Source organism: Pezoporus wallicus, unplaced genomic scaffold (assembly GCF_028554395.1).
Source record: "Pezoporus wallicus isolate ANWC-B61680 ecotype Strahan unplaced genomic scaffold, APGP_CSIRO_Pwel_v1 contig_6714, whole genome shotgun sequence".
Taxonomy (NCBI): Eukaryota; Metazoa; Chordata; class Aves; order Psittaciformes; family Psittacidae; genus Pezoporus; species Pezoporus wallicus.
The window spans coordinates 340402-362807 of NW_026637486.1; the positions used below are offsets into that span (position 1 = coordinate 340402).

General features: G+C 44.3%; 1 protein-coding gene across 4 annotated transcripts in view; it reads right to left on the reverse strand.

The window, feature by feature from the left end:
• The window catches only part of REL (REL proto-oncogene, NF-kB subunit), a 46319-nt gene extending 26279 nt beyond the window's left edge, over positions 1 to 20040 (reverse strand). The window contains exons 1-5 of one of the 4 annotated variants that reach the window (XM_057405763.1): positions 19569 to 20040; positions 18420 to 18545; positions 17477 to 17542; positions 16330 to 16463; positions 1082 to 1224 (exon numbers count right to left, since the gene is read on the reverse strand). In XM_057405763.1, the coding sequence (XP_057261746.1) occupies positions 1082 to 1174 (93 nt within the window). In that variant the 5' untranslated portion in view covers positions 1175 to 1224; positions 16330 to 16463; positions 17477 to 17542; positions 18420 to 18545; positions 19569 to 20040. Of the gene's footprint in view, positions 1 to 1081; positions 1472 to 6432; positions 6449 to 11776; positions 11915 to 16329; positions 16464 to 17476; positions 17543 to 18419; positions 18546 to 19568 lie in introns of those variants that run through there. The other 3 variants (XM_057405764.1, XM_057405762.1, XM_057405765.1) reach the window with 3 other exon arrangements.
• Positions 20041 to 22406: the final 2366 nt, after the last annotated feature.

Here is a 22406-nt window from a genome sequence, read left to right on the forward strand (position 1 = left end):
CTAAAACACCTCCTATTCTTCAGATTTCACATCCTCTCTATCTGGGCTTTTTTTTTTTGCTGTGACTCCAGAGACTCCATCTTTTGGCACTACTTTTTATTCTACTTGCAGGCACTGCAAACAGATACACAGCTTCTATTCCTGGGCACTGTCACATACTTCCCAGACAGCAAGTTCTCTTCACTTCCCATTTATATTGGGGCTATCTCTTCTAATCTCCTCTCTGAAAGACTTTCTCCAAACTGAAAGAGATCAAGGAAACACCAACAACTTAAACTTCAAAGAGGTAACCAGAAATTCTTCTCCCTTACCCTACTTCTCCAGGGTCTCTGACACATTCCTTTGCCCCACATACAAAAGCTACCGCCAGAGTGCTTCTATTCCACCTTTACTGCCTGTTCCTTGGTCCCTGCTTTGATCACAGCTGCTAGGGCTACTCTTACTCCCTTCATTCTGGATTTCCCAACCTCTCCATAATGCAATCACCCTACTCATCTTCACTGCAGACGCTCTGACCACATAATTCTCCTTCTTAGCTCATTTTAAAACTCTCTACCCCCTTCTAACTTCATATCCTTCACGGTAGTTTCTTCTGCAGGGCCTGATCACCGAAGCACTGGCTCCAAGTCACTTCTTTCTTTGCTCAACCTATACAAAGTGCCTCCTTTCATGTTGTGCCCAGCAGCTTTTCAAAGCCTTCTCAAATTTGGAACGTAAACTCCTTCAAAGCTCTCCCAAAATTCATACCCAAGTCACATAACTAAGAAACCCAAACGCGCAGACAGCAAAAGCTAATAATGAAGGGTTCCCAGACAGTGAGTAACTTCACCAAGTTACTTCACCAAGTGTTCCCTCTCTACCAGCACTTTGTAAGCTACCTCTACACATTCTCCCCTTCATGTAAATCTGAAACAAAAGCTTTTAATGACTCTTTTTCCACCCTGTTGCAACTACATCTGCATGCCAAGGAAATAGGAAGAGAACGTGAAATTGGAACTATTGACTGCACCGAGGCCAACACACAGCCACAGCACCGTGTTCGCATGGGCAATGGTAGCTCATAGATAAAAGCAGTATTTACCTGTATGGAAGGGAAGGTCTTGTTGTTTTCAGTACTGTGCTCTCCCGGAATGCTGCCTGCTGATCTCCCCTCACATTTGTATCTGAAACGCATGCCCCTTTGCCTGGGTTGCTCGAATATTTCAATGTAGGGCTCAGGGCCACCTGAAAATCAAAACACTTTCCATGTTAGTATACACTAGAGCTTAAAAGGCAGCAGAAGAGATAAGAATTACTGACATTACCATCTTCCCCCTTGGTCCACGTTCTCAGACAATCTACTCTTCTATTTAGGTACATGCACACACTGAAGGTGGGGAGCAAGGGGAGAGAACAGATTTAAACGAAGCCTCCAGGTATCCCTGCCTTGTAAGTAATTAGCAAATGATGCCCACTCTCCCATCTCGCCTAGAACTTAGCTTCTTTTAGCTATTAGAGAATATGTGTGCAGAAAAGCAATCTGTATTTTGAGGGAATAGTTGGTATTTTTAATTATAACACACTTTTAGGACTGGCTGTCCTCTCAAAGCACAGGGAGTCTCAAAGCCAAGTACTGTGTTCTCTTAAATCTCCTCTGAAAGTGAAGATGTTGAATTCATTGATTTAGTTCCTATTATAGTGAAGCAGAAACTATGCAAATTATGCAAAAAAAAACCCCAACCCAAACCTGTGGGTTGAAAACCATCACTGTGAGCTCAGGAAATACCTCATTGCTGATACCGAATTCTTCATCCTGAGCTGCTCATCTCCCACAGGGCTAACTTCTAGTTCCAGTTACCTCCCTAGACAGCAAAACCTCAGTAAAAGCTATTTGGCAGTTGTCAAAGAGAGGTTTTCAGGAAACACAAGTGATAACCAAGAATAAGAAACAACTGACCTCTTAAACAAGGGGGGGTTAGAAAGACATTAACTTTGCCAGATGATGTTTTATTGCCAGACAGTAACAAGCTATTAAATATATCTCGCTGAGAACATCAAACAGGATAGTCAATCAAACAGTGACAACAGTGGGATGGCATGTGAAAAACAAACAACAGAGGGTAAGTAAATATTGTAGATGTTGAATCATCGTGGTGCTGCACGATCAGAAGAACGTAGCTTATGGAAATATCTACTGAGTTCTCTGTCATCTTCATATAATAGCATCCTACTCAAGCCAGGTTGAGCATCACAAACATGACAGGCAACATCCTGTGGTAAAGCACTGAGAAAAAGTGCTTGGACTTCAACATAATAAGCAAAATACTCATTAAATATATTGGAAGTGCTAAAAGGGTGAAAGATCCCCTACGTCCTTTTGCCCAAGGTCTATATGGGCTATGAGTCCATAGCATATGAGCTTTGGCAAAGAGGTGGATTCCAATCTTAACTCCACTTATTATGGAGGTTTATGGAGTTAAGCTTCTTTTTTGTTGCACCTCCAATGGTTTAGGTATACGTGCCAACACAAAGCCTGGGATTTGTTGATTGCAAAACACTTCCAGTGCTGCAGCAGTTCATACCCAAAGCAGGGAAGCACTATACCCTAAAAGATAAAGTAATTAGTAGAGAAGGGATGGGAAGAACTACATCTCCAGGACATCACCTGGGTCCAACTTGAATGCACACTTCAAGTGTAACATACCTGCCTACGGCTGTGGGAAGGCAGCGTGTGAAAGCAGCTCTTATGCTGGAATTGCCTTAACACCACATGCCTTTTCAAAACCCGAATGCCTTTTAAAAAGGCACAATGCACTTCCAACTCCAGGCTGTGTTTGGTGGCAGACACTTGAGAACTGTGGTTTAGGGCTCTATATCCCTCACTAGCAATTCATCAAATTGTAGTACCTAAACTGATCACCTCCCATCACATTAAATACACCTTAGCCATTGCTCTAGGTTTACTTACAAGGATGGTCCCTTTCCTAGACATTTCCCAGACACTACCTAACCCTCCTTCAGATAAGCTTTGCATATTTCCTCTTCCTGGAAAATAAGCAAGTCCAACAACAGGGGAAAGGGGAACAGGCACTGATAACAAAAACTAAGCCTAGAAATGACATAAAGCTGGTTTCAACAAGAAAGCAGAAACCGGAGCTTCTCACAAAACCAAGCTCACCCACCAGTGTACGGCTATTTAACACTTAGATTTATGTCTGCTATTGTATTTATCAGCACAGCCCAGTGGCCCAAACAGAGGAGCTCTGCCAGCAGTGAGGGGTGACTGCTGTGTATCAACTCCCATTGCCACCAGGCAGACGAGGAGAGAGAAGAATCCCTCCTTCCCATCCCTACGTAACGCCGTACGTCACACACACAGACACAAACCCATACACTAAATTAAAAATTTACTTTGGAAGTCCTAATGACAAAATTGCAGCAAAGTGCCTACTAATCATCCTACTCGGGAGATGCACACGCTTACATAGCTGCTAACCAGACGCACAGGACACCCACATACGTCACCTCTTTGTCAAAACCAGCCTCGCTGTTCGAAACTACTACAGAGCACAACCACCTCGAGTCTTTAACTCTCTCTGCTTGAAACAATAATTTCCCTTCACGCTCTACTAATGCCTTATAGAGGGCTTTTTTTTCTCACCTATTAAGTTAAAACCCTGGGCTCAATGATCTTTATGGGGCTGTGGTTGAAACAAATGGCACTGAAAGCAAACCCACTGCTTAACAGCAGGTGTGCTTGTGGGAAAGTAAAGCTCAGTGACGTGGTAGCCTCCAGAGATTAAACATTAAACTTGGGGTTACCTTGGCTCTCTCACTCTACTTAAGAATCACTCTATCATCTCTATTGAGACTATCGGTGTCATCGTGTTTTGTGTGGAGAGGAAACACACACACACACAAAAGGGTTTGTGTGAACTGAAGGTACTATCAGCGCTCTGCAGCCAAGTGGAGGGCTGCTCAGGGTTCCTTATTTCTGTAAACCAGCAGCGCGCCTGTGAAGTGGCATGGCTTAACTATTTCACAATCTCCTCACACACAGAGCTCTCTCGGCTCCCACACGGTTGCCAAAGACCTGTCCTCTTCAGGTCGTGCTGTGTTTGTCAAGCAAAGATGAGCGATGGCAAAGAACAAACTCTCTTCTGCTGTCTCTAGGAGAGAACTTCGCAGCCACGCATAGCACCCACCTGCCCACGACATCCGAAATGGAAGAAAAGCAGAAATCCAGCTAATCCTTCAGCTAAGTGCTTAAGAGCTCAATTTGCATTTGTAATTAATGATAATTGCCTACACATACGCTAGCAACAGACACACTGCTACATATTACAACCTGCCTCTTGTTCTGTTTGTTATAAAACTGTTTATTCCCTCTGTGCCCTGAGTGCTAAACACTACACTGCATAAAATACAACTACACTAGATAATTTAAGAGTATATAGGAGACCTATTGTTGCAATTACATACACAAGGAGGATGAGTAAAAGCAGGAACAGCTCCAAGAGTTCACCAGCCTATGCTCATTGAAGAGCCAAAGGCTGTTTTCTTCTCATCTGTTTTGAGCAATACAAAAAGGAACAAAAGGACAATCCCAAAGCCTCCAAAGAACACTCCATCAGAACTCTCCATGCTGAGAAACCCAGGCTGGGTTAATGTTTAACACCGCCTGTGCATGAGGGAGGAGGTGCCAAGCAAAGCCCCAGCGGGATCAAGGGTTGGGATGCTAGGTTTGGTTCCTTCGCTCAAAGGAAACAGGCTCTGGAGTAACTACACAGTGTGTAGTCTTCTCACACATCCAGGCGTTCCTGTGAGCAGACTCCAGCAATATCAGTGTGTGTGAAAGCAAAGGAGCTGTGGCTCTTTGTGGAAGATGTGAAAGTATCACCCGAAACCCTACAAGCCAACACACAGATGGGAGCAGCACTGCCTTTCAGCTCTGCTGTCGCTGCTGTATGGGTCACCGGTGACTCTGCCTCCTCCCCACAGCAACAGCCCTGTCTGAACAGCAAGATCAGACAACCTACGTGCTCATAACCCTCTGCAGCACCCCAGGCTAAAAAGAGAGGACAGGGCACGATTTGTTACAGCACATTCCAGCTCCATCTAAAGTAACCGGAAGCGTAAACATATTTGTTTTAGAAAGCACTGATCTGCCCAGAATCTGCAGTTTCTGTTGTTCCAACAGAGACAAACTCCTCCTGAACTTCCTCTTTACCAGGGTGACATTACAGAACAGCAACCAAAAGAGAGGCGAAAAAAAAGCCAACTACAAAAGCTGCCTTGTACCAGGAAGTTATGAACTTCCCCTACTGAAAAATTCCTTATCTGGTTCCTAATTACACCGAAAATACATTAAGCCATGAAGAAGAAAAAAGAAGTGTGATCACTCAGTTTTGCCACTACGAAATACAGCGTAACGTTCAAAACAAGCCTCCATACAAACCCAGTGTTGTCTCCCTATTTGTAGTTCACACACCTATGTATTTAGCCAGAGTGAAAGTTCATACTTCGCTAAGCAGTAACAGAGCACACACCACTCAGTTCTGAGGCTGGAAAGCATCATTCCCTAGAAATACTACTCTAATTAATGCTGTCAAGTCTTTAAGTTTTGGGGCTGTTTTTAAACTCCAAGAAAAATACTAGAGACACCTGAAAGGATGATAAATTCGGTTTAATTTAGCCTAAAGAAACTTAATTGTGCTTTTGGTGGCAAGCACTCAGTGTATGATCCCTTATCTACGTTGCTTTGCATTTATGTCATCTCCGTTTCTGGTTCATTTGCATTCTCACAGGCAAGTTCCTATGTGAATGGGATCCTGAGCATCACAGTCTTTAGACTACTGCAAGTCCCTTAGCACAGATAAGAGCCCTATGCGCTTATTTAATACCTAAACACTTTAACAGCACCGCTTTAAAACTTAAAGGATCCATTCTGAAGCACAACAGCCTCATCAGATCTTGTCGCAACAACCCCGGGATGTTTCTTCATTAACTTTTTCCATCAGCCTACTCAGCAAGCTCCACGGAGGTGGATTTAAAATCAAAAGCAGATGCTGGGGTGATGGGTAAGAGCACTGTCACCCTCTTTCGCACTGTTACTCACCTACCTCTGACTGCCTACGGGCTTAAGTCAATGGTGGAAGAGCAGAAGCCAACCAGCCCTCGCAGCACAGAAATAAGAACCAGCCGCCACTCGGCCTTTCCTCTCGAGAAGCGATCGTTTCTTTACCAACGCAGTGGCGATAACGAAAGGAAGGGCGGAGGGGCCCGGCTTTCCGCATCCCGATGGGCGCAGCCCCAGGGGCACCGGGAGGTGCGGGGCACGGGGAAAAACGGATCCGCTCCCACCAGTACCCCCATTAACACCCATACCCCCCCACACCCACACACCCCCCAACCCAGCACCGCGGCCCCCCTGGGTCCCGTCCCGCCGCTCACCCGCCATGCTGACAGCCCCGGCCCCGCACGGCTCGGTGGGTCGCTCGGTCGGTCGGTGGATGATGGATCGATCGGACGGTCGGTCGGTCTGACGGGCGCACAGACAGAGCCGATCCCTCCGAGGGCTGCGCCCTTTTCAGGGGGAAATTCCCGTTGGGCGGGCGGACGTGCGCTGCGATGAACCGCCCCCCGCCCGCCTCCGCCGCGCCCAGCCCGGCAGCGCCGCTGGGGACGGATCGGATCGGAGCGGGGGCCGAGCCCCATCGCCCCTCCCGGGAGGAGGAACAGGGGGTGAAGGCGAAGCGGAGGCAGGGCGGCACCGCCACCCCGCCGCGGAGCGGTTCATCCGCAGGACCCTGCCTTGCGCTCAAGACGGGCAGGGGGAAAAGTTGTGATTCCATTGGGTATCCGGTAAATTCGGAGCGCAGCAGAGCTGACTGGAGCATACAATCAGATGGGTTGGAAAAGACCTTGAAGTTCAGCAAGTCCAACCGTTCCCCAGCACTGCCAAGGCCACCACTAACCCACGGCACTGAGGCCTCGTCTCCACGGTGTGTGAACACTTGCAGGGACGGTGACTGCAGCCCTGCCCTGGGCAGCCTGCTCCGATGCCTGAGCACCCTCTGGGGAAGGAATTGTTCCTCAGCTCCATCTAAACCTGCCCTGGTGCAGCTTGAGGCCGTTTGCTTTTGTCCTGTCACTTGCTCCTTGGAAGAGGAGACCGATCCCCAACTCACTACAACCTCCTTTCAGGTAGCTGTAGAGAACATGATTCTTCCAAGCAGCTACACGAGCTCATACTCCTCACCCTCCTGCTCAGCACGCTTTCTCAGCACCTAGAAGCCTTTGCAGCATCCCTGCACAGACTGGTTTGGGTTGGAAGGGACCTTTGAGCTCATCCAGTTCCAGCCCCGTGCCACGGGCAGGGACACCTTCCATTAGAGCAGCCTGCTCCAAGCCCCTGTGTCCAACCTGGCCTTGAACATTGCCAGGGATGGGGCAGCCACAGCTTCTCTGGGCACCTGTGCCAGCTCCTCAGTGCCCTCAGAGGGAAGAACTTCTGCCTAATGTCTGATCTAAATCTCCTCTCTTTCAGTTTAAAACCATTCCCCCTAGTTCTGTCACTGCACACCCTTGTAAAAAAACCCCTCTCCAGGTATCTTCCTCAGTCTCTTTAGGTACTGAGGTTACACCACCTGTAACACCCCTCTTTCCCTCTCCATAAGCCCCTAGAGATCACACTCTCCTGTTACCCCTGTTCTTCTCAGTTGCGCAGGGCCTGGTGGTCACACATAGGCAGCAATAACAAAACTATTACTGTAGACAGGGAACAAAGAACTCATCAGCTACAAGCTGATCAAGTCACAACACTCAACTTAAGATCTACCTAACCTTGTGTTAAACCATGACACCTTGAGAGCACTCTGCATCCAAAACACAGCTCACAGCTTGGACCTGACACAGCAAAATCAAGTGAAGGAGATGCAACCGGTGGGATCCACCCCACAGCCCCAAACTGGGATCAGTTGGAGGGGTCAGTGACAAGCAGATGTAGGGGGATTTAAATACCTGTAAAGAGAGGAACACAAAGGAATGGCAAGCCCACACCTTGCTGTGGTTACAAGACTGCATTTGGTTAGCAGTAAGACTTAATTGTATTTTTATCCTTAAATCTTTACTCTGGGAATGCAATACAGTGTCCTGTGTGAAAATATGGTTAAATAAATTGGTATCCTTGAAAAGGGAACATCAATAAAAGCCTCAAAGAGCACTCCAGCAAGGTACGTAACAGGCAGGGCATTTTTACTTTTCTTTTTCCTACTATCCTAGCAAAGATTATTGGGATGTACAGGAACGAACCACAGTAGAAAACACTGTTCTATAACGCCTTAGTTAAGCAGAAGATACTGCCCAATGCTTGTTAACCTTCCGGCTCCATGCTCCATCTCAACAGGGCTTTATTTTGACCAGCTACCATCAGATTTCCTATAAACAGAAATTATCTTTCTTCATTCCACAAGCAAAACTTCCCTTATTTAAGATTCAGCTGGTCCTACACGAGGGTGATTATGCCCCTCTCAAATTTATACCTGACATCAGGATAGAAGGATCCTGGGGGGCACACAGGATAATCAGGATGTCTGTGACTAGCTCTAGAAGATTAAAGGGAAGAATGTTATTCTATTTGGATATTATGCTGAAATAATTCCATGGTTGTGGGTTAGTTTCTTGCCAGAAGAACACGATTTCTCATTTTCTTTCCCACAAAAGAAACTCCTAAGAAAGGCACAAACCAACAGTGCCCTAAAACTACGAGGAATTAGGACTAGATCTTTATGTCCTCAGGGATTTCTTGCATTCCCTAGGACTGATGATGTAGAACAAAGCAGGGAAGCGGTTCTCATACTCTAAATCAAACTTAGAGTTTCTCTATACACACACACACACATACAACCCCAAAGCAGGCACGGACAGAAGACCTCACACAAACGTGCCTGCATCCAAACACATTGAAGCTCATGAATGTTAAAGTATTAGAAGCTACCTCAAGTTTCTCAGTTATCACCTGGCAGTTTTGGACAGCCTCCATTCACAAGCTGGAACAGCTTGGGAAATGCTTCCAATTTGAAGGCATCCCTCCAGGTCACGTGGGTGATCTGGATAGGATCGTAAAAGGGAAAAGGATGCTATTCCTTTCGGCTACCTGAAGCTGGAAAAGCCCTGGGAGGTTATTACCCAGGAGCTGCAGTGTGGATGTGAGTTTTGGTTTTGGATGTAAAGCAAATTCTCTGTATAGGCATATGAAGCAACTAAACACTTTTCCTTTCACATCTTCAGGCTGGTTTGCAGCATCTCAGGTAGTAAACTATTGCATTTCAGGAAATACGGATTTAGGTACTTCTCTAAATACAGTTTATATCCTGGTTTCCCATCTACTTCTCAAGCCCATGACGCTATTAAAGAGACACAGACCAAGGCACCTGGGAAACTGTGCTTCAAAACAGCAGTATCTACTCATTTCTTCTTGAAGGGCATACAGTCTAAGCTGATGTGAAATCAAGGGCAACATTCCAGGCAATACAAGTACCATGTTATGACTAAAACATCAATAAACATTCCCTATTTTTCCCCAGTTCTTTTGAACTTTAACTGTGAGGGCTTGCAGGAACAGGCTACTCAGAGATAATCCTTGAGACTGCATGTTAGAAACCAAGGCATTATCTCACATATGCACCAGGGTCTGTGGTACACATTGATTCTTGGTATTACATTTAAGAATGTGATGGGTGGGCTGCACTTCTTATAGCATCCCAAAAACTTTAATTCTATCCCTACATGAAAACGTGAAAACAACCCACAATGAAATTAGTGGAAAACCAATTGTATGAAGTGTTTCACTGTATGAGACCTATAAGATCCCATCATCTGAATACATAAGAGACTAGATCCGGCTCAGGAAGTCCTTGAACAGAGTTACTGGAGGAAGGACTGTGAGTGCAGATATTTTCCTGACCATTTTTCTCTCTGCAGCAGTAGCCATAAGCTGATTCCCAGAGAAAAGCACAATGATGTTTTAGGGACAAAATGCTCTTTTAGTCTAAGCCCAGTGTGGCTCTTTCATAATAGGTTCATGTTCCTAAACTACAGCAAAGTTCCACAGCAACAGAGAAGCCTTCCCAAGTCAAAAGCAAAAACCTAAGCAAATTAAAGAGGCCTTACTCAACTTTATGCAAGCATACAGATAGATCCTGTAAAAACCCCCTCATACAGATAAAAAACCCCTATACAGATAGATTCCTGTGACTACCCCATATGCGACTTCTTTCTGCTGTGACCCAAATGTATGGCACAGGGATTATCCCCCAAGAGCGATGTCAGCTGGAGAACTGCAGTATAGCAATGGGAGTCACAGAAACCTGGTCAGCAACTGGCATGAAGGGTACAAACATGTCATAACTTTAGGCATATGCAGATCTTTGCAAAAAAGCAGGAAGGAATTCCCCTCCCATGGCATTGCATAAGAAAAGCCAGGTGTATCCCTATTATTTTTGTCAGCTGACTTCGACTACAGCCAGTTTGATCCAGTGCTTCACTTCCTGCCTTCCAGTTAAAGTGAGGGCTTTAAGATCCCATTTTTCTCCATTATCAAGTCCAAAGACAAGTCCTCCCTCCTTCCACTAGAACAGTTAACCCCTGGTTTGCTATAAGGAATTAAGCTTCCTGCTGTAGTAGGGAATGTCATGGGGCCAGAAAGAGGAGAAAAGGGAGAGAATAAACACACACCCCCCAACCAAAACTTCCTACAGCAAAGGACTGTTTGACACGTTATTTGTCAAGCCCAGGATGATGGCTTTTTCAGGGTGCTCAGCACAGGCGTTGCCCAATGAAGTGTGCTAAAGCCGGCTGAGATACAAAAGCAGCACAGGCAAACTGTTAAGCCTTTATTTCCTGTTCCCAGCTATCTGTCTTAGATCAAAGCAAAGCCGCTTGTCACTGGCCTCGTTAAGCTGCCAAGCAGGCACTAAGGTACTTTTAGAATATGGCTCTCCTCATACTGGGAATAAAAGTAATAAAATCATTCACTTCTCCCCTTATGGACTAAAGTTAAGTCCTGTTTCCTTGTGCACTGCATCTCAAGCCTTGCATACTCCTCTGATTAGCAATTTGCAATCCTCTATGCCTTAAGAAACTTCTCTATGCCTTAAGAAACCTCTTGTTGTTTGAAGTACGCTCTTTGTAATCTCAAAGGCCTCTTACTTAAACATAAACACTGTCAGGCCTTTTGATGGTTAAGGTTTTTTGTGCTTATTGGTCCTAAGGAAGGTTCTAATGCAGAAGCCATTCCAGGAAAAATTATGGCTTCCAGATTAATGATAAACTCAAAGGTTGTTCAAGCCAGTCTGCTGGAAGCGTTCCTGTCTCATGCTTGGAGTTTGTTTGACACAGAACAATGCAACTGTGCCTCCTCTCAAAACAGGGTGGAGAGAAAGGAAATGCTAACAGAGAAAGGTTGGTCTTGTGGATAAGGCACAAGGCTATGATTCAAGAGGCTGGAATTTGGCTCTTGGCAAGTCAGCCTTTCTACTCTTAGGCAAGTCACTTAATTCGCTAAGCCTCAATTTCCCCAACAGAAATCAGGCAAGATACTTCCTTGCTCCCACACTTCTATGTTACTCAATCATGATGCAACTTCTTCAGGGGATGAACTGCTCATTATAGGAAATGGCTCATTGTAGGAAAGTGCCGAGCACAATAAAAATGACAGTTCCATGAGCACTTCACTGTGGCACTGTCAGGAAGAGGCAGTCTCCCTTCTTTCTCTCCTTACCTCCAAGCAACTCACCTATGCTGCTGCAAGTGCTCCTTTGGCGACACGGGAGCTTGCTTAAAAGTAACCTGGAGGAAACAAAAAGATTGGCTTTCTGCTGGTTCAGCTTTTACTGAGCCAGTTGTACGTATAAGCACAGAAATGACTGTGCCAGCAGCAAGCAATGGGGTGGCACCAAGGCCAGAACAAGTTACTCAAAGGCGGCTTTGGGCAGAGGTGCCTGTTTCCTGACGTGCAATCTGTAGCACAACTGTGTTTTTACTTTGAGGAATTGATCAAGTCTCTATGAAGTTTCCAATGCACAGTGCATCATCCTTCCATCTTTCCTTCCCAGAGGTTGTTTTCAGAACCATTCTCAGGCACCTTCTGCTTCCTCTCTCTCAGGTGTTTCCTAATCCTTTCTTTGCATTCCAGTGCTATGAACACACACCAGAGTTTGGGAGCTGCATTGTTTGAACATAGAAAAATCTTTCACGTTTATTGGCAAGCAAAGTAAAGAATATGAGGAGTGTTTTCTTTTTCCACTGTGCCACGTGAAAGCCTCGTATGACAGTGAAGCTGATCTAATGGACAAACTACAAACTTCTTCCTTATGCCACAATTAAGATCAATCTGATGCAGTAGCGCTGCAGGGAGAGGACTTTGGGAAGAGATGAGCTCAGGCTGAGCATAAGGAGCTAAATCAACCAAAACCAATCTTTTTCTACCCAAAATCTATTTTTCAAATAGATTAGCTCTACAAGCCAGATCACTCCTGGTGGTATAAAGGGAAGCAATAGAATTCCTCTAGCTACAGCCACAAAAAACAGGGAGGCAGAAGGAAGGATGGGAATCATCCCTTTGCTGAGTTATTAGCGTACCTTAAGAGTACTATTAGAGTACCTATGTTGTAACATGAAAACTACATACTGAAGAAAAGATAGGCAACATATGTTCCCATTAATTCTTCTGCTCCCCAAAACCCCAGCACATACCAGCCAGCCATTATGCACTGGCCCCACCAACAGAGGATAAGAATTGCTCATCCAGGTTTTTATTGCAAGACTTCCCTTTTTCCTCAGAGCTCACCCAGCATTTAGGCTACTTAACATCACCTTGAGCTTCAAGAGTCTCAGAAGACCATTATCTGTAGCCAATACTAAAGAGATAAAAAGGCACATTGTTTCAGTACAGCCCCACCAGATATATCTCCTTTTAATTTGAAGCCTTACACCTTATTTTTAACTCTCCAGCCTGATGGCTCACATAGTTCTGACTTGTACAGTTAAAGGATTACACCCAGGAATAGCCGAAAGTGACACCACTCTTCAGGCTGTACATAAATACGTAGCACCTTCTGGGACCAGTTATTGCATGAAGTCCTCCTACGTATGCAAAGCATATCTGCAGTTTGTGAATTAGGCAGCTACTCATCTTATCTGGACGGGCATTAGCCCTTTCTACAAAGTGCCTGGGGCTGTGTGTCACAGTGCTACCTCACCGAGCAGTCTTCCTGTTGATACCTGACCAACACCGCTGCTTCACCCCACCTGAACAGTTAAGTCTCCAGCTGTGTCTGTTCGGACTGTGTGTGCACATATACACCCAATTTACTAGTATGCTGCAATAATATAGATTTACTAAAAAGGGCAACGTCCTAGTAAGGGTATAATTATTAGTCTGAGCTTTCTTAACGACAAGGTTGGGCGCCCTTGCTTTCTCACGCCAAGCAGTGATGGCTTTTGTTATTTCACAGTCTTGTTCATTTGGCAGTTGCGGCATGACTTGCAATTTGGCTTTTAGGACTCTGGGGAAAGTTCAACGTCCTTTTTGTAATCAATGTAGTGGTTAACCTCTCATAAACAATGCACTTGATAAATACTCGTTCATCTGCATTCCACTTGTGAAGCACAGTACTGCTAAAAATAGACGATGTCCAAACAACATCCTCCATGTTTTCAGTGTGGAACACTGTGCCTTAGGTATAGTAAATATGTCAACCACCATGAGACTCAGAACATGTCCAGATGCCTGGAAGAAGCACTTTCCTCTATGTGAGTAAAGAATATACATGTCAATCTTCTTTCATTTTTGATTAAAAGGAACAATGCGCCAGGAAGAATAATAATCTATTGCACAATACACATTGAAAGGATTGAACAGGGTTTTTGCCCTGTGGAGTGGAAAAAACAAATCTAGACACATAGCCTGCTGAATGGAAACAAAGCAGGCATGAAGGGAAAACTGCCACCACAAGCTGCTTCTGGCAAGTCAATGCAGGAACCAGAGGAAGGAGAAGGCCTAACCCAAGGAAAAGATGACAGAAATGAGCTCCTGGCAAGAAGGATTAATTAGAAGGGCTAGAAGGGCAATGTCATGTATAAAGCTGAATATAAAGAAAAGGTAACTGCTTAATGGAAAGGCTCCTTAACATGCAGATCTAGAAGAGATAAATTATATAGAGTAAAGCCACCGATGTTGTAGTTTCATTTCTGATCAGTCTCCAGTGAGATTCTGGGGTGCAAGCCAGGTAGGTACTGTTGAAAATCAACCTCTTTAATGTTCTGTTTCACAGAGGCTGAGACAGGTAGCCACGAGTTAAATTTTTCCATTGCACTAGCCCCATGTAGAAGATAAGCATCACACCCAATATCAAAAGGGTAAGAAGAAAGAGGGAGGGGATTTGGACTAAAGTGCCTGATTACTGTTCTAGTGACCTTACTCCTGGCAGTCACATCAGCTTGTCCTTTAAGGGCCGTGATGCCACTCCCTCGGTGACCATGAGTAATACAGTTGGTTTTGCGGTGTCTTACTAAAATGCCCCCTCGTGGTCACAATAATGATTTCCTGAAAGGGCATGCAAACTACTGCCTTCCCAGTAAATCTCGCTACATCTGCTTCTAGCAGCTTGTCATACTTGTGTGGTTTCATGCTCCTCCCAGCACAAGAGGGTAAAGGATTTTCATGCATGAAGCTTTAGTCTCTGTAGCGTCTTGAGCTCTCATCACCAAGAAATCTTGCCAAAGACAGCTGGCTGTGCCTTTTCCTGCAGTTTCCATTCTGTATGATCTGCATAACAGGAAATAAACTGAAAGCAAAGTTCCCATGTGAATTTGCAAAGTATTTCTGTGAATCTACATAATCATTTGCTTAAAAGAAAAAAAAAAAAAGCAGACAAAAAAGCCAAATCTATACATAGGTCTGTTACTTTTTAAAACACAACAATTTCAGGTTTTGTTACCACCTTCTCTTAGCCTATATAAGCAAAAAACCAGTGAGTAAACCTCAGATGTAATACCAATATAAAGCTTGTGAGATACCAGAGATTCATAGCTTAATAAGTGAGCTACAACATCTACATGGATGCTGCACGGTCCAGTAACAAGTGAAGTCAAGTCCAACTTCACAAGAAGCGAAGGCCAGTAAGGAGCGAATTCTGCAGCGGGCTGGTTCCAGGAGACTCGAACATGGTAATGGCAGAGAGACTTACACCTGCATTAATTTATATTCATTATGGTCCACACCCACTGATAAACAGTTTGAAGAGAGTCTGTTGCAATTCAGACGTGGGTACTGAGACCTGATTCACTTCCAGACACTTTTACTGCTGCAAGTCTTTCAAATGTATCAGGCCAAGTGAGACTGGAGGTCCGAGGAGAAAGGTCTTTCTGCAAGAAAAGCCTGAACTACAGCCTCCTTTACAGTGATCAGCTTGCTGACAGATGCCATCTTGAACACTGCTGGTACTACCCTGTTACACCATCTTCACCTGTTTGCTTACTCTATTTTTCAACTCCTAGGGCTCTGGGCAGTGTTGGGGGATTTATCATCCTGCCTCCAAAGCACAACAGGGTGGTCTAAGATTACAGCTCCTTGGCCGTGTGGCAGCCCCATGGTCAACCTAATCTCTTATTTGTTTAGGCATGTGGTAACGTTTACATACTGTTATACAATCCCTCTGCTTCACAGCAAGTATGTATTGTGTTTATCATATCATTTAGCAACCAGCTCTACAGGCCAGGAGATGTTTGTTTGTTTCACAGTGATCTATCCAGTGGTACACTGACTTCTTTTTGGGGGTCCCTTTGCTCTGCTATACTTCTGCTACTAGTTCTCTTCCTCCAACAGTGGGCAATGTCAATGCTCTCAGGGTGCAAAAGGCCCCATAAGAAGTAAACCTGGACTAATCACAGTGTTTCTTCAAAAAATCCACATCATTCACTTGCTGGATCTTTTGGAACTGGAATTTATATTCCTTTGACATATCTTAATTACACACGGTTATTGTTTCTGCTTCCCGAATATGCATCTTTAGGCTTCGATGTCAACACATACTGGTAGAGGGATGCAATTACAGCACTTTTGCTTCTGCTAATATTCCCATGACCTACGTCACACAAAACCTCTGTGGCAGGTGACCCAGTTACTACAGACTTGGTCAGTTCAGGACTTCACACTTGCAACAGGGTTAAAACCTCATTTGCAAGAGAGCCCTGTAACTGGTCAAGTGGAAGCCATGTGACCTGGTGTGGCTTTAATTGTAATGTAGACAAGGCTTCTCATTTACATAGGCCAGGACTAACACATACCTCTGCTGTAATGCCAGAGGACACCAGAAACGTAGGAAGTTGAGAAAGGAAAAGAAGGCTGCTTGGATAATTTACTCAGACAATTACTGTCTCATCATTACTGTTCCTGCTTGGAAGAATGTTTACTACTGCCCCTAGAAAAAGAATGGCAAGAGAAAATTAAATATACAGCTGAATGGAACCACAGAATAAATTACATTTAGCATAGCAATTAGAGTTTCTTCCAGACTATATGTATTATGAACAACCTATATTTGTGTGGTCAACAACCCTGCCTCATAAACATCTCTGTAATTAATTTGAAATAACAAAAACCAGGGGGAAATAAAAGCAGTGTTATTTTTGCTCCCTTTAACAGAGTGTTTGGCTCCTGTGCTATATACAGAGAGTTGATTCACTACAACTGATGAAGGCTCCAGCTAGGAAAGAAGAGGAGGGCTCAAGGATACTGGAGATGAAGGTGATGGCAAGAACCTCCTAAAGTGATAAAAACCAAACTGGTTACGGTTTACAAAAACAATGAACAGCAAAGTAGCCACTGCTTAACAGTCGAAAGGTTGGGTTTATTTTCCCCCTTCCCCTTAACAGCAACCATAGCCACTCTATTCTTGAGCAGTCCTGTCCAGTTCTCCTTCTTTTGCAATATCCTCCCCTCCATAAGCCTCTAACCCACAATTCTTCCAACTTGTGCAAATGACACTGGCTGTCTTCCAACCCAGAGCTTCCTTATGCAGTGCTTTAGGAGCAGATGTTTGGAATCTTCATAAATTCCTGTTCTGGCTGAGTAAGACGGAGGGGGGCCAGAATTCTCTGCTGCTCCTACAAGAGTGTCTGCATCTCTGCTCACAACATGCTCAAACAGAGACTGATCAGTTATTCCCTATGTCCCTTTATCTTGAAAGATGCAGACTCCTAAAGCAGGGCAGAAAGGCTATGTCAGCTTCCCTCAGCTGAGTGCTTCTTCAACTTTTATTTAGGGGCTTTAAGCAACTCATTAAGCAATAGCACATTCTTTGGCTATGAAAACACACTTATTGTGCTTGTTCACTGCTTTGGTTACAGGAATAAGTTTACTAATTTGGGGCCATGCAGTTAATACATTCATAGCAATACAGTACAGCTAAGAGTCAAGAACCCCATCACGTACCTCTTACAGGCAAAGCTTCCATTTGGGTTGACTGGAATTTCGGCTGAGTGATAAAAATACGCAGCCCTGCAAACACAACATTATTTTAAGTATTGTAAGGGAGATGGCTACCAGCAACTTGCTGTAAACTCTGTCATTCATTCAGAAAGACAGACTATACCAGTTCACATACAGCACATTCATTATTCAACAGACTCTACTCGGTAGCTACAACCCTTTCCTAAACAAAAGGGTTTGTCTTCTACTAAAGCCAAGAGCAGTTTTTAACAGTGGATCTAAAGGAGGATAACTTCAGGCCTAAAATGCATGATAACAAAGCCTGATATTACGACCGTGAATTGGAGGCAAACCCAAGGCAACACTGAGGTCTTACGCTGCTCAGCCTTGCAGTACCTAACACACATCTTAAGGATTCGTGTTTAACCAAGCAACACAGCCTCTCCAGTTCATGCAGTTCAACATTACTTTGTGATACTTAAGGCCTTTGTGGCTTTAACACATGACCTTAAGCATGGAGCCTCCTATGCTGAAATGGTATCATGGAATATCCAATTTTTCACAACAGCTGACATCATACTTTTGCAAAGATTTACTCAATCACTTCAGAGACACATTCATCTTCCACATAGGAATTCTGGTGAGATGCTGCAGCAACTCTTCAGCAGCAGAAAAAGGTCTTACCAAGAATCTTAATGAAGACTATCTAAAAAGTCACCTATAATTCAGACAGAACTCTGGTATTTTTGCCTTTTTCCTTTTATTTAGGACGTACTTTCAGCATCCATTCATTTCCTGTGGATACCAGTAGTAAATCCTTAGAAAGCATGTCACTATGTTGTTGGGTTTCCTGTTTGTTTTTACAATTCTACTATCAGGAATTATTGGGCTTCCCCCCTTGACCAACCTCACCCACCCCCCTCAATTGTAAGACATCAGAACTTACCCAAGTGTTAACTTGGATCTGACACTCCTATGGTTTGTATTCTCAGCCAGACTTTTGTGGAGAACCAAAACCAAGCAAGAAACAGACTTGTGATTATTTTTGTCTTCTTAAGAAGGTAATCAAGATCTGAAAGGAAAAGCTGTTTAATTTGCAAGCTTAGGAAAAAATACATAGTTTTCTAGTAGCCAAAACAGTGGGCTATCATATATGTAGTGGCTTAAAAATCAGCAGTTGTTTTCACTTATAGTCTCTAAAGACAATTAGAACAGTCCTTAGCCAGATGAGTGAGTTATGCACTGGGAATCCCCACTGCAAGCACGGGCAATGTGACTCTCAAGAAAAAGGGACAAGCACCACTATCTCACACATTCAGGGAATTTGGCTTCAGTTTCTGGTACCAGCCACAAAATTTCTGTCTGACCCTTTGCTAATTGTTAATTTCTATGCATTAGATTCCTCATCTGCTAAAGCAGGTATTTTAAAAACCTTCTCAGGAATGTTGTAAAGCATTATTAAGTGTTGGAAAAGAATTTGACAGTGTCAGGGAAAGCCTTGGATAAAGGTGCACAATGGTAGCAAAACTTAATACAAATAAGGAACTTATGGTGGGCACCTTGGCTTGTCCTCTGTCCAGTTATTTCAGGTAAGAAGTCGTCTTAAACACTGGTATTAGTGGCATCCAATACTTAAGAAATTTAAGATCATGCCATCTTTCTCACTAAAAGCTCTCCCTAATAAGTAGCTGAAAGACAAAACAGTCTGAGCTCAACGAACAGTGACTGAGAAGAGACCATTCAAGCAGGACCTGATTAAATAAATCACTTTTGCTTATCAGTCAGTAAGAAACTGTGGTTAGTTTCTCTACTGAAGCCTTTTCTAAGCAGCTGCTTTGCTTCTATCTGACGTTTCTAGACCTTTGCACAAGGACAAACAAAAGTGCAGCAGGGTTTCCCCACTGACATCACAGCCACTGGGACTGGGGATGACCTTTAAGGGTGAGCACACACAAGATTTGAGTCTGAACATACGAACCTCTACTCAAGCTCCACAGTTGGGCTTTTGGCCAATCCATGTCAGCTTACTTGTTACTGAAAGGTGAACTGAAAACAACTTAAAATAAGCACAATCTGGTGAAAACTGACATATTACCTTTAGTGAATTTCCCCCACTTGAAGTGACAGCATGTAAGAACAGGAGAGAAAATGAACACGCTGCTGATGACTTATTTCTGTAAGAGGAATATCATTAAACAGACTGATAATTTTACAGGCATATGCCAAACATTTACCCTGAATTACAGAAAAGCAAACATCTCTGTACTGCGCAACCTACCATTTGGTGTGACCCGTGATTTATTTAGTGGGTGAACAGGGGAACAGAAACTGGGGATTCCCTTGCCTTCTCATTGCTAGGACTTGGCTGTTTGTAAGTCATTTTCCTCAAAATGCTACTCCCAGAGGTATATTTTTGTCCCATTTGGTTTTCTTAACTAAACTACTGCAAACAATCACTACACAGAAAATACTCTACCCATGATTTTCCTGTTGCCCATGATTTGACAAAATGGCTCTTCATTTTATTCATGAGTGCACTGAACAAAACCTACTGTTTGCTGTACAGACTCTCCCAACAGCTGGCATCCTACGTAGCATAAAAGGTATCAGGAAAGACCTGTAAAAACTCTCGGAATGAGTCAGGAAAATTAACTTGATGCTATACCATCTAGTAAAAACCAGAAGTGAATGTAATGACCAGCTACAAGTCTTGCAAGAAATACTTCAAGACTTCTGGTTTCGTATAGATAACTCAGAAGCAGGGCCAACTTTCAGTTTCCTGACGGTTGAAAGCCTGCCTCATTTGAGAGCAGAAAATAACTTAAAATAGCTATCCCTTCTTTAGCTCAGCTATTAGAAATCTCACAGTGACAGGTTTATGCCCTTCTGCTCAAGCAGTAGAAAAGGCTGTACAGAATGAAACGTAAATCTGGTATCAAAGAAGAGGGGAAAATCAATCTGATAAAACTCACAACAAACACACTAACGCAGTGCTGAAGGCATAGAGCCAAGCACTTACACACCAAGTGATTCAGCAAACCTCAGCTTTTCTTCTCTGTGTGCAAGCACTCATATAGAGTCTATGATAAGTTTCTGTTCTGCCCTAGTGACCACAGAGGAAAAATGGAGTGGAATTAAAATTGCATGGACAAAATACATGCTAGCATCTCCAGCTTTCGTTGAGTAGTTTAGTTTAGTAAGTAGGTACTATGTTTTATATTTGTAACATTACCATCAATGCACTTTGTTGGTTGTGGGTAGTTAACACTTCCCATTTTAAGGTCACATTTTCAGCTACTCCCAGTTTGTCAAAAACATTTCTCTGGACTATGAGCACATATACTGTGCCTCCACCTGATTTTTGAGGAAAACCAGAACAAAACTGACTCAGTCGTTTCTAAGAACGATCCTGGGGAATAGAAATACATTCAAAGAATTCTTAACACTTTTATTAAGAAACTCTTCTTCACATTTGAAAAACAGGGACATAAAATTTCACCCAGAGGCTGTGCTGGTGTCACTTTTGGACTTTTTGCTCTTCCTTTGAAAAAACACACCTATCCGGGCATGTGTTGAACTTTTGAAAGGGTTGAACTTACACACGCTGGCCGGACTTGTTTAGTAGCCAGTTTCCAGCTTTCTCTCCATTGCACATACTGCAGAGTGAGCTGGATGGTCCCTGCAGCAGGCAGCTGACTGCCAGGCTGCCACACACTAAAACTGAAACAGGGGAGGTCATTTCTCCTCTTGTTTCAGGACTCCTGGGATTCTTCATTCTACCAACACAGAATAAAGTCCCATCCAGTTCAAATGCAGAGGAAGCGAAGATGGTTTTAGGTGAGAAAGGAAGATTTATTGGAGAGACAGGAAGACAGGCAAGGACCCAAGATCAGATGGAATGAAGAGATGAAGCGTGAATAAGAAACAAGGTTAGGTGAAGAGAGCAGGATGATTCAGACAGGGTCTTCCCAGCAAAGAGGAACTGCTCCAGAATGAGCAGTCTCAGTCTGATTTTCTATTAATTTCTTGAAGGTCACAGAGCTGAGAGGCCAATAGGCTTTATGTTGAAAGAGAAAAACCAGCCTCCAGGCTGCTGTTTTGCCAAGATCCCCTCCAGAAAGAAATATACAAAGTCCAGCAGCCTGGAGCCCCGAGCCATGCTCAGAGGTGTCAATGACTGAAGAAACACTCAGCCATAGGGACAGGAACCCCATGTTAGGAGGCAGTAAGGAATGTGCTATAGCCCATTAGTCAGCTCCAAGCTGGAAAACACCCCGCTGTATACTGCTCAGTCCAGCCTGGCCCAGCAGGAGTTGAGGAAAAGCAGAGCTGGTCGGGAAGCAGGGGGCTGTGGCATTGTGGTCCCCCCCCTCAACACCTCCAGGCTAGTGGGCAGGGGTGGCAGAGGTATTTCCCAGCCACCCAACGTCAGAGCACAGCAGCCCTCAGCACACTGCAGTGGTGCAGTTGCATGTCAGCACCATCACAGCACACGCAGCTCAGCCCCCAGCCTGCCCCCACCACAGGGCTTGGGGCAGGAAACCATCCCCAGTGCGGGAAGCCCAGGCCACAGCTCCCTTCACCCTGCTGGGGAAAGGGCATGCAGCACCCACTGGCATGGTCCTCGGGAAAGAAACACACCTGTTTTCACAGTAGGAGGTTACTGCTCAGATGAGGTGCCTCAGATGAGGGTGAATCAGCCACCTGATTCCCACTGGGGACAGGGCATGAATGCTTCCAGCATGAGGGGGTTCTTTGCAGCTGAGGGGCTCAGATATGTAACACACTACACATACGTAACACATACCTAACACACTACAGCCCTGGGTTTTCATTTACTGGAATAAAGCATAGGACCAGCCTCTTTATAAGAAGTGTGATGAGGTAATTGCAAAAACACAGCTAGGAGTTTTTGCTTGTGTTATTTAGGCTA